At 39.2% G+C, this 19172-nt stretch overlaps 1 protein-coding gene across 3 annotated transcripts in view; it reads right to left on the bottom strand.

Annotated features, from left to right (window-relative positions):
• Nucleotides 1-484: 484 nt before the first annotated feature.
• LOC124606851 (helicase domino) overlaps nt 485-19172 on the bottom strand; it is a 402945-nt gene continuing 384257 nt past the window's right edge. For all 3 annotated transcript variants that reach the window (XM_047138941.1, XM_047138934.1, XM_047138951.1), the window contains 2 exons: nt 3627-3800; nt 485-1723 (listed from right to left, as the gene is read on the bottom strand). In XM_047138941.1, coding sequence (XP_046994897.1) covers nt 1715-1723; nt 3627-3800 — 183 coding nt within the window. In that variant the 3' untranslated portion in view covers nt 485-1714. The remainder of the gene's footprint in view (nt 1724-3626; nt 3801-19172) is intronic.

Here is a 19172-nt window from a genome sequence, read left to right as displayed (position 1 = left end):
ACTATTAGTCCTCGAGAAAAAATGAATGAAGTTTTTTTGCACTATATTTAATGCAGTTTGATTTGGCACTGGAAGACATTTTTGACAGAAGTCACTGTTTTTTAGTTATTCAAGAAAAACATAAAAAAAATGACCTCTGGATGTGGCCCCCCTCCCTAATGCACGTGCCTCAGTGGTCAGGATTTTTAGTACGTTGTTCACGGCACTCCTTTCTACCAACACAAAATTTTGTGGCTCCATGTTTCTTCACCCTAATTTTTGTTGTTGATTGGGCTGTAGGCTTTTTGTGCAGTGACCACATGATGACAAGATAAATATAATTGTTGCCTCACAGTCTATATTACAGGGAGAGGTTATGGGTATTTCATCTCACCCTCCCCCTTCCTCTCCCCTCCCACCACCACCCCTGAAAAGGTCTTATATAGAGGAGGAACAAAGGAAAAGAAACAGATGGGATTTGGATCTTCACAGAAATACAAACTCATTTTATGTACAAATTCAGATCACTGTAATTTACACGATTTTATGAAAGATACAACAAGTCTTCCACTTACAGTCTTCAGACATCCATTTAGTTACACTCACTTAAATATAAACTTGACAGTTACATTTATTTTATCACATACAAACATGACAATTATTTGTTTCACAAATGTGCCTAGCCTGGAGTGTCTGTTGGTTTTAAAACTGTGTTTGTTAAAATGTGCATGTATCATCTTTCTCTTCTCCACATTCTATTCTTTTCAAGGACAGATCATACTAAATTGTTACAACTATGACCATTAAAAAGCATTGTAACAAACAAGATTAAAATAATATAGTATGCAATACAGTGAAAATACAATACAAAATGAAAGTTATGAAATACATTAAAAACAGAGGAAATGGTTATTTAGACCTACATTACTAGTCCATCTGTGAATGTTAACTTCAGGAAGCCATTTTTTCCTATCTCTAACATGTATGTAGTGCATTAAACACTACTTGTTGACACAAGAAGAATCATCTACAGGTTATGAAGAAAAAAAAATTTTTGCCAGCATGCATCAGTACATAAATATTTCATGGAGTTCCATACATGTATATGCTTTCATTCATTATATTTTTTTTTTTAATTTACCAAGAACTGCAACTTAACACTGTAGGCATTTCGCTAAAAGTTGTTTACAGATGGATGCTAATTTAAATGATACTTGAAGCAGGGTAGGTGAGGATGTCCATGAATTACAAGTAAATTGTATAATTACTAATATTACTGAAAAAACTTTTCTTGGAACTAAATACAATTCATGGGTGGTTATTTCAAGAATTCTCTTAAGTACAGATCTCTCACTGAACATTCAAGTTCTTCCGTTTGAGTTTCAAACATCAGAAAAGAGTCTGTCCTTGAAAATAAGATGTGTGAATCAGTTTAAGCAGAACACTTCTTTATGCTGTAGGCCTGTGACTCACAGTAAACTGAAATGGTACACACATCAAGTTGTGTTATACTGTGATTTACTCATTGCACAATTTGACATCGACATTTACGTTATGGTACACCTTTTACAACTAAATGCTATGGCTAAAACGATAAGCCAACATCAGTATTAAAATACACATTGTACAAACTGGATATGGGAGGGAACAAATTATTGAAAAATTAAATTACTGATGTTATACACAAATTGATACTTATATCAACAGTCTCTTCTTTCTGATTCATTTCCACATTTCACTGAGCCTGGAACAAAAGCATAATGTTAGAATACAGTGTAAAACACCATGTGTGTGTGTGTGTGTGTGTGTGTGTGTGTGTGTGTGCGGCAACAGCGGAATGTGAATTCTTAGGTTAGTATTGTAAGTTCAAAAGATGATAAAACTAAAGGGCTACTGAGCAATGGAAGGAGATTTTCAGTAAACCTGTGAGCTAGAATTGTAACTTTAAAAAGGAAAACTGATTGATCACTAGTAGTGTCTGGTTGCTTGAGACATGTGGTTCACTAGGAAATAGTCAGTGTCATTTACAAAGTTAAAGGAAGGAAAGAAAAGAAGAGTAGGGTTTATATAGATTTTCTTTCAGAATTCATTGCATCCTGGTTCTGGGAATATCCAGCTGTTGTGAACATTGGAGAATAGATTTTACCAGACGTATACCTGCAGAACGACATAACAGGAGGGCACCCCCCAATGTTCACCCATGCTTATATGACTAAGTAAGGAGTTAAATAAAATAGAAAGAAACATTCCACATGGGAAAAATACATTAAAAACAAAGATTCCATGACTTACCAAACGGGAAAGCGCTGGTAGATAGACACAATAAAAAAACACAAACACACACACACAAAATTTCAAGCTTTCGCAACCAACGGTTGCTTCGTCAGGAAAGAGGGAAGGAGAGGGAAAGACGAAAGGATGTGGGTTTTAAGGGAGAGGGTAAGGAGTCATTCCAATCCCGGGAGTGGAAAGACTTACCTTAGGGGGAAAAAAGGACAGGCATACACTCGCGCGCACACACACACATATCCATCCACACATATCAGACACAAGCAGACTGCGTGTGTGTGTGTGTGTGTGTGTGTGTGCATTGACTGTTTTCGATGAAGTCCTTGTTGGCCAAAAACTCAGCATCTCCACTACATGGTGAACATATTCTTTCCTTTACACATTTAATTACTGTATTAACTCACTCAAGCATGGTCTCTTGTACTGGGAAGACACTGATTGGATGTTCTAGTAATTTCCTCTCCCACTCTGTCCCTTCCTTGCCCAGATCACATCTTGTTCACAGTAAGAAACTTTGATTTATTATAATGAAGATCTCGCACATCTTAATGAAGCTGTGATTGTTACTTGGCAAAATTTTCTTATATTTTGTTCCATGATATTTGCTTATTCATTTCTATATATACGTCTTTCATCAGACAAGGTCTGATGAGGGCCCACTGCAGTATCACACCACATTTAACTCTATCAATACATGCTATTTATCATAAGCTGCTGATTCCACCTTCAATGTATTAGTACTTAAAGCTAATACTGTTTGCAGGAACATAATTAAATATATCAAATAAAAAGTACTACCTTTTAACAAGTGTTAACATTTCATCAGGTGCTGTATGGAAGTTCACTTTCATAATGGAACAACTTTCATTGCTACGGAAACTATTTTCACTTACTGCTCAAAACAGTGTTTGTTGTTGAATGTGAGAACATATAATATGAAAAACTTCAGAGATTAGAGGGTAAATTACCGTTAATATCCCATAAGAAAGCAATCGGCCACAAGTAGAAAATAAGTATAGGCAAAAATGTATTTGAAGAAACTAACTACACGTCATAGACAAACTCCAGTCTGTGACGTTATGAGTTCACAATGTGGGAGTCACAAGGGTGGGAACCGTACAGTACAGAAATGAGTTGATGAGGGAAAAAATGGAGACAAAGAAAGAGGAAATACGGAGCAGTATAGGAAAAGTGACCCAGAGTAGACAAAATGTTAATGAAAATACCCTTGTTCTGTTATTTGTCTCCTCCACCAGTAATCTGAGTTTCTATATAACCTTCTTCCACAAAAGAATGCTTTTTTGGTTTTTGGAGATACTAGCACGGTTAGAGGAAGTACACTAATAAAAATTTCTCACCGTATCGTTTGATGAGCCAGGTGCTGCTTGTGTGTGTGTCACCTGACTCGCAGGCTGCACAGCAACTGCTACTAGTGGAGCAGTGCCACTGGTTGCTGCCTGGATGCGAACTGGGCTCTGTGATGTCTGGCGCACTGTTACAGGTACTGTTTGACCTTGTAATGCTGCACTCACCTAAAAAACACAAAAATGTTAATAAGAGTAAAATTAATTGTACTATCACAAAAATTAGTACAGCTGCACTTAAAAGTAAATGAAAATAAATCCTTATTTTAAGAATGTGGAATATGATGCAGCTGATTTGCTGATAAAGGTAAATTACAATGACATGAAACAGCTTTTCATTTTGAAGCCCTGCTATACGGACTGTGAAAATCTGGAAATGTAATAATAGTAACAAAAAAGTGAAGAATGGAATTCTAAATAACACAGTTGACCTAGTGGCATCACAATATATGGCTCCCTTGCATTCCAAAAGAAAACAGTCAGTCTTATCACATGACAGATACTGGGCACTTCATGAGAGTTTTAACATGTATCCCTTATTTACAAAGGTTTTATCATATTTTATAGAAGTTTGTAAAGAATGGAAGAAAGGGCCAAAAGCCATAATAAACTAAAAGGTCAACATGGAGCTCAGTTCCCTGGGAAAAAACTACTCCATAACCTGTCAATAGTTTGTTCCATTAAATAATTCATGAAGGACAATTTTACAGTTTGAACAGGAAAACTAACTACTCTGTAGATTATAGTTCAATAACATGTGTAAGAGAATGGGGACTATTGCTTTCTCTTTCTCTTTGGTTAGGCGATTAGGTTTGTCATGAATATGGCATCTTCCTTATAACAAACATTTACAACAACAGATCAGTTACATCAGATTCACTGAAATGAATGGTTGACCGGAATGACACCAATATAGATGCAATGATACAATAAGATATTAGTGGCAGTGGGCCAGGAATGCTGAATTTGCAATGTAATGCTTATGTCGTGACTAATGAAAATTTGTTACAGACTGGGATTTTAGCCCTGATTTTTTGCAAGCAGTTACCTTTAGCATCAGCTTATCTGAGCATGCCTCCAGAAACAATATTTTTAGGTAGTCTAATGGTTAAGGCAAGTGCTTACAAAAGGCAGCACATTTGGGTTTGAGTCCTGGTTTCTTAAAAATATCCATTGGTCTGTTAAATATTTCCATTAGTCACAACATATTCAATGACTACAAATAATGCAGCGGTCATGTGTAAAAAATGTAAAACCTTTCATTCTCTTTCTTCTTGTTTAAAAAAAGTGTCATTCTGAGGTCGTTATTTCCCTTGTATGCCAAGCCAAATAAATCATTTGCAAATTCTGTTTCATGGGACAATGGTGAATGTGACTTTGAGTGAGAAGAAAGAACTGATAAATTGTAAATGTCTTCACAGGTTTGCCGTTGGATGACATTGTGCAAATTCCACAATATTTCCTCGGAGCAACTGTGCGGCATCTTCAGGTGGTTCATCCTTGCTGGTGGCTAGGTACAACAAACTGTATGCGCACATCGACATCCTGCATATAGAACATGCACGCAAAGACAGCGCAGGTGCGGAAATCACGCATGCGCAATGATTTGCAGTTGTATGGTGCCATACTAAAACACCCTCTGCTGACAATCGCAGAGCGGCCCTCCTGTGCATGCGCTGTGCGCTATGTTTACTAACAGTGCGGCCAGATGTCACTCACTAAAAAAACTATAATAGACCAGTGCCATGACAGGTCTGTTATATAAAAAAAATCTTGATTTTCTCATCGTGATTTAATAGCAGCCAATGCAAGGTTCCAGGCTGTGCTCAGTTGGAATCCCGCATATCTGCTGATGAGATTATTGGATGTGTATTGCTTTCTTAATGATGCAATCCCAGAAAGATGATGCTGGGGATAAGACTTCTGTCTTTTCATAAATCATGTGATATCCTTTATTCGGACTATGTTCCGCAATAGCCGACTTTACCGGCTGACACAGGCGTATATGACGCTGATGTTACGTGCATCATTCTTGTACTGTGAACATGTCTGGGTTATATATGCTGCCCCACATCGAGAAGGGATCTTGTACACACCACATTTCCTCAGGCCAAAAGCATCCTTAAATGAAAGTTCTTCAGTTTTGCAGACGGTCGAAAAACACACTTAATGTCATATCGTCCGAGGACTCTTCCAATTCTTGACGACATGGCACCAAAATATGGCAAAAATGCCAAAGTGGTGGGTGTCTTTGTATTTTAATTTTGCTCCATAGACTGAACTCACTTTGGCCTGAATGCATGACGTATCTGTCTCTCAGAGTAACCATTTTGTCAGAACACTGCTTCAAATTTTGTATTTCACTTGACAGGCTTTCAGGATCAGATACTCCATGCTCTATGAACTAACATATGTAAGGTACTACTACATTTGAACAGGATGATGGCAGCTTGTGGCCAGGAGATATAGATCTTTATGTGTTGGCTTCAGTAGCCGCTATGTCTTAAGGTTCCATCTGCTTTCCTACATACCAAAACATCAAGAAAAGGGTAAAGTACCATCTTTTTCCACTTTCACTGCAAAGCTTATATTTGGATGGCGCAAATTTAAATGCTGAAGAAATGTAGGTAGAGTATCAAGTCCATGTGGCCACACCAGAAATGTATCATCCACATACTGCAGAAAACAAGAGGGTTTGAGAATAGCTGAATGTTGCGCTTTTTCTTCAAAGTCCTCCATAAAATAATTGGTCACCACAGGAGACAGAGGGCTTCCCATGGTGACACTGTCCACTTGCTCAAAATATTGGTCATGAAATAAGAAGTATGTTGGAGCAAGCACATGTTTAAATAATGCCACTATGTCCTCCTCAAAGTTTTTGCTAATGAGCTCTACAGAGTCCTGTGAAACAGCACCTTTGTAAATAAAGACACAACATTTAAACTTACTAAGAGATCTGATGATTGCAACCTAAGAGTTTTCTTGCGACCTATAAAATCTTTAGAGTTTTGAATATGACAGTCGCACCTGCCTATGAGTTATCCCAATAGTGACGTTAGATGTTTGTCAACAAAATAAGTAGGTGCTTCTATGTTACTTAACAATGGGATGGAGAGGCACCCCATTCTTATGGATCCTGCGTAGGCCATAGAGTGTAGGAGGAACTGCAGCCTGTTGACACAAACCTTTAGTGACTTGCCCTGGAATCGAGCTCTTTCTGAGTTGCAGAGTCTCTCTTTGTATCCTACCTGTCAGATCACTTTTTAATTTACGGTATGCAGAATCATCGAGCAGTTTGTGCATCTTGTTATAATATTACGTGCGTGGGAGAAGCACAGTAGCATTTCCGTTGTCATCAGGTAAGATAATGTCTTGGTCTTCTCTCAATTCTCTTTCAGTTGAGATGATGTTAAAATTGGACTTCTTAGAGAGCTCGAGTCAAGATGTGGCATGTGTCACACCTAATCTCTTTGACAGCATCGTAAGAAGTTTCGAAACAGCCTCCTCTATTCCACTAATCACATCTCAGATGCGAATGGTGTAGGTGCAAAATCCAGACCCTTCCCTAGCACTGAAACTGCAGCATCGTCAAAGTCTTGTCTGTAAGATTAAACAAAGCACGTCTTCTTGGCATGTCTTCTTGCATTCGGGCTTTGAGTCAATCATATTTTGTCATTTGATGAACCTTAGATTGTAGTTCAGTCCAACTAGCTAATGAGCAAGTGGCACTATCTACCCAGTTCCAGGATACCGCTGAAAGGTTCGGTGAAATCTTCAGATGGAGTGGTAGTAACTGTCTGGACAGCAAACAAAATTCCTGATGTGTATAGCACATCCTTTCTCTCACAAGTGCTGCATTCGCCCATTGTTTAATTCTAATGGCAGCCACAGAATTTATATAATGTTTAAATTTAGCAAACATAGGAATGGTTTGCTTATCGTGGCATCTCAGTAAAAATGCAAGGCTGCCTAACAGTCTACCTCTCTTGAGACATAACTTGTCAAACTCACATATGTACCAGATGTGTAAATTTAAAACATATCTGCTGGGAAAGCTTGAAGAGTCACAATTGATAACTTACTTCTATGAAGTTTCCTCTTACCCTCAGTCTTTTCAAATATTTTTGGATGGGACAGTCAATTTTGCATGTTGCAGCTCAACAAAGGATGTATACGTGGGAGTTCAAACCAAGGGATTATCAGTATAATGGCAAGAAATTAAGAAACATAAGGAATTTTTAGTACAGGAAGAAATATTGTAAAAATAAAATAAAATAAATAAAAATAAAAAATATAAAAGAAGAAAACCAAGCCTGATGTAAGTTGCAAATAAAGGAATCAATCCTCATTCTATGGCCGAAAGGTATGGTGCCTAGGCAGTTTAAGCTTTTGGCACCACAACATATTATTATTATTATTATTATTATTATTATTATTAGTAGTAGTAGTAGTATATTCATTTACTACAATGGAACAGCATGAAATAAAATATGATGAGAATGGAAACTGAAGGATTTGAGAGAGTGAAATGGGAAGGGGTGGAAGTGGGGAACTACTACTCACCAATGATGAATGAATGGTGACACACAGAGCAGATAAGGAAAAATCATTCTTCTTCTAACTGTTGATCCAATTGGGACAACACTTACTGTTTATGAAAGGCTGTCCAAAGCCATGGGTGTATGGAAAAAGAAAGGACTGTCAGCAATGAGGGGTAGGGGATGAGGGGAGATGTGTGTGGGACAACGAGGTGTAGGGAAATATTATGGCAGTAGAGGGAGAGAAATGGCTCTCGGTGGAAGTGGCAAAATTGGATTAACACTGTTTACAGTAAGAAAACTGAGAGGGTTATAGAGAAGAGAGTTCGACAGGAGGCAGGCAAGAGGAATTTGGGTGAAGTGGCAGTAGAAGGAAATATGAAAGAGGTAGTCAAAGTTAGGGACTTGAAGAGGTTTACGTCTGGAGTTTGCATAAACAGAATATACTATGAAGGAACAGCTCTTGACTAAGGCCAGGGGAGCTAGTAATATGAAATAGCACAGGTTATTGAAGCTGGTGTAGGTGCTTAAGTTTGCAGTCGGTCACTTGGCAGTGGGTAGATAGCTGTTTATTTTATTTGTCTGATTTTATTGGTATTTGGTATACTTACCATACATTAGTACTACTGGGTGGTTATAATTAAATTGCAGCTACTCACAGAGGTACAATGTGGGCAGTAATTACCGTATGGCAGCAACACTAGGTAGATATGCATTAATTGGGAAAAGATTTATGCTGGAAAAAATTAGTTCCAATTGTAGCTACCATGTGCAAATATGGTGCTGTACACGGTTTGTATGATGGTGTGACATTTGACAAGCTATAATGTGAATGAACGGTTTGGCTATCAAGAAGAGAGACCGTGCACTGGTAGTGAAAATGTTTTACGTGAATAGCAGCAACTGCGGTGCTACATTGTGAGAGTATCCCTGACTGAAAGGTTTGAGGAAAGGATCAACGTCATTACATTGTGTAAAGATAACGAATATGAAATTAAAAAACACGGATGAGCTTGGTGTAGCACCTGGAAGAGGAAGACATCGTATCACAGTGTAAGTTACTGATCAGGTTGCTGTTGCTGTTGCTGTTGCTGTAACTGACCATGCAATATTTGCCCTGGGTAGTCTAGTGCTCAAGCAGTGTCTCGAGAATTACCCATTCCACAGTCAGCAATACCAAAAGTATTGCGGTCTATTTTATACTGGTACTCATACAAGATCCAGATGGCGCAGCAACTGAAACCTCATGATCCACAGTAACGTTCTGAATTTGCTCTTCCATTTCTGCCACAGATCAAAGTTGATGACACGGCCAGGCAATATTCTATGGAGCGACGAGGCACATTTTACACTACATGGTGCGATGAATACACAGCCAGTATACACGAGAATGTTGCTCAGATTCCACCAGAAACGCTGTGAGCAACTGTTGATCTTGTCGTTTGACAGATGCTGCATTTCGTCGATATCTCCGGTGCTTGTATGGAACTATTTGTGTAAGCAGCAGTTAATAATAAAATCAACATTATGCCTTTCACACGTGTTTGGCCTTTTCTGCCCTCTTCCTGTTCCTAATCCATTATGTATGGTATGGAAATATTCCTATATGGGCTAGATTTGTACCTGGTGGCGAAAATTTGAATTAACTTTTTTCTAGTGTAAATCGGTTCTGTATTGATGTATTAGTATATCTACCATGTTTTGCTGACACACAATAATTACAGCCCACAGTGGACCTCTGTGAGTAGCTGCACTTTAATTATAACCACTTGGTACATCTATTAATTACAGCCAACTAATATTAATAATAAATTATGTTTGTAGGTTACTACAGTCTCTTAAAAAGTAAGGGATTATTTCATATTAGCGTGTTGACAACGTGAGGATAGTGGTGCCTAGCCTCTTGTACAAAGTTACACTAGTGTGCAGAATGTAAGGCCTGAAATAACTTCTGCATAATGTGTGTCTGCCAAGTAACGTAGCTTGATGAAACTTGGGCCATACATAGAATGAACTGCTACAGTACATAGTACAGAAGGTAACTGAAAGAAATATACAATGAAATGAACAGAAATTACGCTTTTTATTCAAACATAATGCTATACATAAGTCACCGCAAATTATGATGGTTCCCAGGACCTTACAAATGGTGAGGCACAGTTTTTAGTAGGGTTTGTGATAACCACGGATAGTAATGCACGCTTTGCGATGCGCTCTCATGCTGGCCACGAGGTTGGTAAGGTGGTGTTGTGGTAGGGTGTTAAATTCCTGCACGTAGACATGCTGCAATTCACCTCGCCAATGAATCCCATCAGTACTCAGTGGTGAATAGCAGCTCAGTCCGTTCGCCGAATATCCTCTTGTTCCAAAAGCTCCTCCACCTGTGCTGTTTGATGCAGTCATGCATTGTCATCCACATAAATGAAGTCAGGACTGAATTTACACCCGAGAAGATGCATATGAGGAAGGAGTAGAGTATCACAATAATGTCGAGTGAGTGAGCATACCACATTCAAATATCTGGAGGTCAGTATGCCTGTGCAACATTATGTCTCCTCACACCACAGCACTCTGTTCACCGAAATGATCAAGTTCAACAATGGTGAGAGGTGGGAACATGTAATGCACCCATAAACAGTGTCAAACATGACACCCAGAAACAATGTCAAACATAATTGCCTTGGTTGGCCTGGAGTTTGGTGATTCAGGTGTTAAGGTGCATTTGGCCCTGACCTCATTTTTATAGCTGACAATGCATCAAACAGTGCAGGTGAAGGAGCTTCTGTAATGAAATAATATTTGCTGGATGGACTGGGCTGTCCAGTCCCCAGAATTGAATCCTCGAGCAATGATCGAATTCATTGGGGAGATGTACTGCAGCACGTCCAGTTTATCAGTGACCATCCAGCAGTTGTCAACCGTACTCGTGGAGGAATGGAGTGCCTTACCACAGCACCACCTTGCCAACATTGTTGCCAGCACGAGCACGCTTTGCCATCTGTGGTGATAACGCACCGTATTAAGAACCACGTCCCGCTGTTGGCGAGGTCCAGAGGCCGTCGTAAATTGCAGTGACTCGAGTACAATTATTGTCTTTGAATAAAAGTATCATTTCTGTTCGTCTCATTGCGTATTTCTCTCAGCTACCTTCTGCAGTATACTGTAACTGTTCTTTCTCATTATGGTCCAAGTTTCTTTGAGGTCTGTTACTTGGGCGAGACGCATTGTGCAAAATTTACTTTTAACCTTAAGTTTTGCACACCAGTGTACATGCATATTACTGTACCACTAACATGAAAACAGTGCTTGACTTATATCATTTTCTGACACTGAGTCACGCAAATAACTTGAGGAGGAATCTCTAATATCCATCCTGTGACTGTCACAGCAGAAGTTCCTGTGACGGAAATTCATCCACTGGGAACTGGTGTCGACATTAAGAAATGTGGCCACTTCTGAGAACAGAGTATTCGGCAGTGTTGACGGTGTAGTTTCGACAGACAGAGGTTCTAATGCAGTGTTATTGTGTTTTGTACAATCTGACAAGTGCCAGATGGATGACATTGTAACCCACTTGACGGCACATCAGCATTCAGTACAAGTTGAGAATTGGGGTGGGTGTGTTCCCACCTAGTATGAGGCAACTTTTCTTCCAGTCTCAAAAGAGATGTTAGCCGCAAGTGTTGGATTAGCCCAGCAACTGAGGTTACTAATGTCATATTGCCTCCCAGCTTCATCTGCACATCAAGCTGCTGTAAATATTTGCAGGGTGATATGGTTAGCCCATTTCTGCAGCCAGTCAGCAATATGACAATGTGATCTAAACTTTGGCAAGTATCTTGGAGGGACATGGCCATTGTGGCACCCTTGGCATTGAGAAACAACTGAAAGAATTGAAAACAAATAAGTAACTAGGTCCAGATGAAATCCCAATTTGATTTTCGAAAGCGTACCCCAACAAACTGGCACCTCACTTGGCTCAGATTTATCTTTAACATCTCACCCAGTGCAATATCTCAAGCAACTGGAAAAAGTGCAGGTGACTCCTGTATATAAAAAGAGTAAAAGAACAAAACTTCAAAATTACAGACAACATCGTTGAATGCTAGAACGTTTTCTTAGTTCAGAATGCTAGAACGTTTTCTTAGTTCAAATACAATAAAATTCCTAGAGAATAAAATGCATACATTCACGAATAAGCACAGTTTTAGAAAGCATCGCTCATGTGAAACTCAGCTTGACCTTTCTCACATGATGTACTGCAAACTATGGACAAGCAGATACCACCATTTCTACATTTCCAAAAAGCATTTGACATGGTGCCCCACTGCAGACTAATAACAAAGATATGAGTGTATCTTTGCTACTAGGTTAAAATATGGAATAAGTCCCCAGATATGTGAATGGCTTGGAGACTTGTTAGGTAATAGAGCCTAGTATGTTGTCCTCAAAGGGGAGTGTTCATATATAGCTTAGACAAAATTTCTAGTTAGTGTGATGAATGAAAACTAGCTCTCAGTGTAGAAAAATGTATGTTACTGCAGATAAGTAGGAAAAAGAAACCTGTAATGTTCGGATACAGCATTAGTAGTGTCCTGCTTGACACAGACCCATCACTTAAATATCTGGGTGTAATGTAGCAAAGCTACATGAAATGGAACAAGCATGTGAGGATTGTGGTATGGGAGGCGAATGGTTGACTTCAGTTTATTGGGAGAATTTTAGGAAAGTATGGTTCACCTGTAAAGGAGACTGCTTATAGGACACTAGTGTGACCTATTCTTGAGTGCAGCTCAAAAGTTGGGGATCTGCACCAGGTCAGATTACAGGAAGACATCGAAGCAATTCAGAGTTGAGCTCCTAGATTTCCTAGGCTAGGTTCGAATAACATGCATGTATTATGGAGATACTTTGGGAACTCAAATGGGAATCCCTGGAAGAAAGGCGACATTCTTTTTGAGGAACACTATCAAGAAAATTTAGAGAACAAGTGTTTGAAGCTGAATGTAGAAAGACTACTGCCACCATCATACATTTCGCATAAGGACCATGAAGACAAGATATGAGGAATTAGGGCTGATACAGAGGCGCACAGACAGTCGCTTTTCCCCTTGCTCCATTTGTAACAGGAAAGGAAATTACTACTAGTGGTACCTGGTACCCTCCACCATACATGGTATAGTGGCTTGTGGAGTATGTATGTATGTATGTATGCATGTATGTAGATGTATAATATATACATAGATGTCTACATATTATAGGCATAGTCCATATCACCCCCCCATGAACCACGGACCTTTCCGTTGGTGGGGAGGCTTGCGTGCCTCAGCGATACAGGTAGCCGTACCGTAGGTGCAACCACAACGGAGGGGTATCTGTTGAGAGGCCAGACAAACGTGTGGTTCCTGAAGAGAGGCAGCAGCCTTTTCAGTAGTTGCAGGGACAACAGTTTGGGTGACTGACTGATCTGGCCTTGTAACACTAACCAAAACGGCCTTGCTGTGCTGGTACTGCGAACGGCTGAAAGCAAGGGGAAACTACAGCCATAATTTTTCCCGAGGACATGCAGCTTTACTGTATGGTTAAATGATGATGGCGTCCTCTTGGCTAAAATATTCCGGAGGTAAAATAGTCCCCCATTCGGATCTCCGGGCGGGGACTACTCAAGAGGATGTCATTATCAGGAGAAAGAAAACTGGCGTTCTACTGATCGGAGCGTGGAATGTCAGATCCCTTAATCGGGCAGGTAGGTTAGAAAATTTAAAAAGGGAAATGGATAGGTTAAAGTTAGATAGAGTGGGAATTAGTGAAGTTCGGTGGCAGGAGGAACAAGATTTCTGGTCAGGTGACTGCAGGGTTATAAACACAAAATCAAATAGGGGTAATGCAGGAATAGGTTTAATAATGAATAAAAAAATAGGAGTGCAGGTAAGCTACTACAAACAGCACAGTGAACGCATTATTGTGGCCAAGATAGACACGAAGCCCACACCTACTGCAGTCGTACAAGTTTATATGCCAACTAGCTCTGCAGATGATGAAGAAATTGATGAAATGTATGATGAGATAAAAGAAATTATTCAGGTAGTAAAGGGAGACGAAAATTTAATAGTCATGGGTGACTGGAATCTGACAGTAGGAAAAGGAAGAGAAGGAAACGTAAGTGAATATGGATTGGGGCTAAGAAACGAAAGAGGAAGCCGCCTGGTAGAATTTTGCGCAGAGCATAACTTAATCATAGCTAACACTTGGTTCAAGAATCATGAAAGAAGGTTGTATACATGGAAGAACCCTGGAGATACTAAAATGTATCAGATAGATTATATAATGGCAAGACAGAGATTTAGGAACCACGTTTTAAACTGTAAGACATTTCCAGGGGCAGATGTGGACTCTGACCACAATCTATTGGTTCTGAACTGTAGATTAAAACTGAAGAAACTACAAAAAGGTGGTAATATAAGGAGATGGGACCTGGATAAACTGACTAAAGCAGAGGTTGTACAGAGTTTCAGGGAGAGCATAAGGGAACAATTGACAAGGAGGGGGGAAAGAAATACAGTAGAAGAAGAATGGGTAGCTTTGAGGGATGAAGTAGTGAAGGCAGCAGAGGATCAAGCAGGTAAAAAGACTAGGGCTAGTAGAAATCTTTGAGTAACAGAAGAGATATTGAATTTAATTGAAGCAAGGAGAAAATATAAAAATGCAGTAAATGAAGCCGGCAAAAACGAATACAAACGTCTCAAAAATGAGATCAACAGGAAGTGCAAAGTGGCTAAGCAGGGATGGCTAGAGGACAAATGTAAGGATGTAGAGGCTTATCTCACTAGGGGTAAGACAGATATTGCCTACAGGAAAATTAAAGAGACCTTTGGAGAAAAGAGAACCACTTGTATGAATATCAAGAGCTGATATGGAAACCCAGCTGTAAGCAAAGAAGGAAAAGCAGAAAGATGGAAGGAGTATTTAAAGGGTCTATACAAGGGGATGTACTTGAGGACAATATTATGGAAATGGAAGAGGATGTAGATGAAGATGAATTGAGAGATACGATACTGCATGAAGAGTTTGACAGAGCACTGAAAGACCTGAGTCGAAACAAGGCCCCGGGAGTAGGCAACATTCCATTAGAACTACTGACAGCCTTGGGAGAGCCAGTCCTGACAAAACTCTACCATCTGGTGAGCAAGATGTATGAGACAGGCGAAATACCCTCAGACTTCAAGAAGAATATAATAATTCCAATCCCAAAGAAAGCAGGTGTTGACAGATGTGAAAATTACCGAACAATCAGTTTAATAAGTCACGGCTGCAAAATACTAACGCGAATTCTTTACAGACGAATGGAAAAACTGGTAGAAGCCGACATCGGGGAAGATCAGTTTGGATTCCGTAGTAATGTTGGAACACGTGAGGCAATACTGACCTTACGACTTATCTTAGAAGTAAGATTAAGGAAAGGCAAACCTACGTTTCTAGCATTTGTAGACTTAGAGAAAGCTTTTGACAGTGTTGACTGGAATACTCTCTTCCAAATTCTGAAGGTGGCAGGGGTAAAATACAGCGAGCGAAAGGCTATTTACAATTTGTACAGAAACCAGATGGCAGTTATAAGTGTCGAGGGGCATGAAAGGGAAGCAGTGGTTGGGAAGGGGGTGAGACAGGGTTGTAGCCTATCCCCAATGTTATTCAATCTCTATATTGAGCAAGCAGTGAAGGAAAGAAAAGAAAAATTCAGGTATTAAAGTCCATGGATAGTGTCTTGAAAGGAGGATATAAGATGAACATCAACAAAAGCAAAACAAGGATAATGGAATGTAGTCTAATTAAGTCGGGTGATGCTGAGGGAATTAGATTAGGAAATGAGACACTTAAAGTAGTAAAGGCGTTTTGCTATTTGGGGAGCAAAATAACTGATGATGGTCGAAGTAGAGAGGATATAAAATGTAGACTGGGAATGACAAGGAAAGCATTTCTGAAGAAGAGAAATTTGTTAACATCGAGTACTGATTTAAGTGTCAGGTCGTTTCTGAAAGTATTTGTATGGAGTGTAGCCATGTATGGAAGTGAAACATGGACGATAAATAGTTTGGACAAGAAGAGAATAGAAGCTTTCGAAATGTGGTGCTACAGAAGAATGCTTAAGATTAGATGGGTAGATCACATAACTAATGAGGAAGTACTGAATAGGATTGGGGAGAAGAGAAGTTTGTGGCACAACTTGACTAGAAGAAGGAATCGGTTGGTAGGACATGTTCTGAGGCATCGAGGGATCACCAATTTAGTATTGGAGGGCAGCGTGAAGAGTAAAAGTCGTAGAGGGAGACCAAGAGATGAATACACTAAGCAGATTCAGAAGGATGTAGGTTGCAGTAGGTACTGGGAGATGAAGAAGCTTGCACAGGATGAGTAGCATGGAAGGTTGCATCAAACCAGTCTCAGAACTGAAGACCACAACAACAGTCCATATCAATTCAGCCAGGCCAGGAAAAAACCTTACCTTCACAGTCTTGGATGTTATTGAATTTAGCATATTAAAATGAAGGACTAAGTAAGGAACAGGTATTTTTTTTTGGTGTCTCAAAAAAAATTTCTGCTCCAAGATACAGCCTTCCAAAGATGGCACTGCGCATACCATTTTGAAGATGGGAATTTTGGAATAAATTTTAAAATGCTGTATCTCTCAAACAGTTCTACATATTTTGTTGGTTTTTTTATTTGTAAGGTTCTGAACATTTTTTATAATTTATGGAAATTTTTTTTTTTCAAAAATGCCAATCCATAAAATTTTGATTTTTTTTCTGTTGATTAGTACCATATAGTTCTACATTCCCTGAAAAGGAGAGCTTCCAGTTTTAGGTTGAACAGGTTTTATAAACAACTGAAATTTTTGCCATACATAAACCCTGTTTCATTACCACATTATTATATAACAGGCTCATAAATATCAAAGCCTAGCCTTATTTGATATAATTTTAGTTTTGAAAGATGAGTAACAGACTCGTTTTTCAAGCATTTTAATTGTTTCCAAAATTTATGTGAAAGGTCCAAAAACTTAAAGGTTTCAATTTATCCAACTTCTGTGCACCCTGTTTTGTACTTAAATTAGCCAGTCAATGAAATAAAAATGTGTTCCATTGCTTCAGTAGCTTCATCTGATATAGAGTATCTTGGAGCTGAGAATATTCGGTTTGGCCGTCGACACGGAAGCATGGCTGGGATATTCCCATGATTTTTTTGCATTTAGGGTTATCATAATGAACCCATTTTTTGTTTCTGGTCACAATGTGATGCAGAAATCCCTTCCGTTTTTGCCTCTGTACCAACTGTTCACAAACACACAAATGCCGTTCAATGTCTCTTGGTTTCAGCTCACAAAGGACCCAAGCTTCTTCTTTATGAATCATGCCCATAGCCTTGAGACGTATTGAAATGGCTTGCTGTGTCACTCCCACTAATCGTGCCGATTCTTCTTGAGTTTGATGTGAGTCTTCACTCAGCAATGTCTCCATTTCTGCATCTTCGGAAACATTCTCTCTTCCACCACTATGCCAGTCTACGGTGTTAAAATCACCGTTCTTGAAGTGTTTAAACCACTCACGTCACGTTCTTTCACTAATAGTGTCCTTACCATACGTACTTGAGAGTATTCGATGGGACTGAGAACAACTTTATACGGTGCAGACACAAATCGACTAATGTTTGAATGGGGTTATGTTGACCGAGGTCCAAGCTGACTGCCTGATAACTGCGATCTGTTTCTTTCGACCACTACCTACCGTCGTCACCACCTGTCAGCAAACAGTGGAAGCAAAGTTGTACACCTTGTATTTAAGACCAAAAAGGTTAAAAAGCTTATACCTAATTCCAATTAATTTTAAAATTAACAAGGGAATGAAATTAAAATTACAACGCAGGGAAGTTGTTTTGTATAGTTAACTGGCAATGTGCTATATATAAAAGACAAAACCTAAGTAATTATCAAATGATAAAAAGCATTAAATTACTGTGTAATGCTAGAAATATGAACAACGTACCATAATCTCAAAGGATGCAGGTAATAAACAAGGATAAAAGGCCAGTTGCATTACTAAAAATTGTGTCATGTGCCATTATTTGCAAGTGTACAGAAGGAATTATAGAGATAAAATTACATGAAAGGGTAACAAGAATTGTCAGCTGTTCTCTAGCTGTGAAAATAGGAACCACACAGCTTTGCAATCAACGGTCATAGAATTAGAGAGAAATACCATACCCTGGCTTACAAAGGAGTGAGCCATCGTGACGTATAAAATATTTATCCCTATAAAATATGCGCAAGTTGAAGATTAAAAGTAAAATGCCACAGGGTTAACAGTCCTAGCAAAAAACGCCAAAACTAACTGAATTATGCAAGGGCCTCCTGCCGCCTAACCGGAGTAACCGAGCCCAACAAGGGCGACAGGTGGTATGGGTGCGCTTGCATTTACAATGATTGGTACAATAATTGTACCCTATGTGTAGAGTTTATAAAAAAGAACATGTTGTTGTTGTTGTTGTTATGGTCTTCAGTCCTGAGACTGGGTTGATGCAGCTCTCCATGCTACTCTATCCTGTGCAAGCTTCTTCATCTCCCAGTACCTACTGCAACCTACATCCTTCTGAATCTGCTTAGTGTATTCATCTCTTGGTCTCCCTCTACGATTTTTACCCTCCACGCTGCCCTCCAATACTAAACTGGTGATCCCTTGATGCCTCAGAACATGTCCTACCAACCGATCCCTTCTTCTAGTCAAGTTGTGCCACAAACTTCTCTTCTCCCCAATCCTATTCAATACCTCCTCATTAGTTATGTGATCTACCCATCTAATCTTCAGCATTCTTCTGTAGCACCACATTTCGAAAGCTTCTATTCTCTTCTTGTCTAAACTATTTATCGCCCATGTTTCACTTCCATACATGGCTACACTCCATACAAGTACTTTCAGAAATGACCTGACACTTAAATCAATACTCGATGTTA

The sequence above is a fragment of the Schistocerca americana genome, chromosome 1 (assembly GCF_021461395.2).
Source record: "Schistocerca americana isolate TAMUIC-IGC-003095 chromosome 1, iqSchAmer2.1, whole genome shotgun sequence".
In the NCBI taxonomy this organism is placed as follows: domain Eukaryota; kingdom Metazoa; phylum Arthropoda; class Insecta; order Orthoptera; family Acrididae; genus Schistocerca; species Schistocerca americana.
The sequence above is the reverse complement of the archived record's forward strand: the minus strand, read 5'-3'. Positions and strand labels throughout refer to the sequence as shown.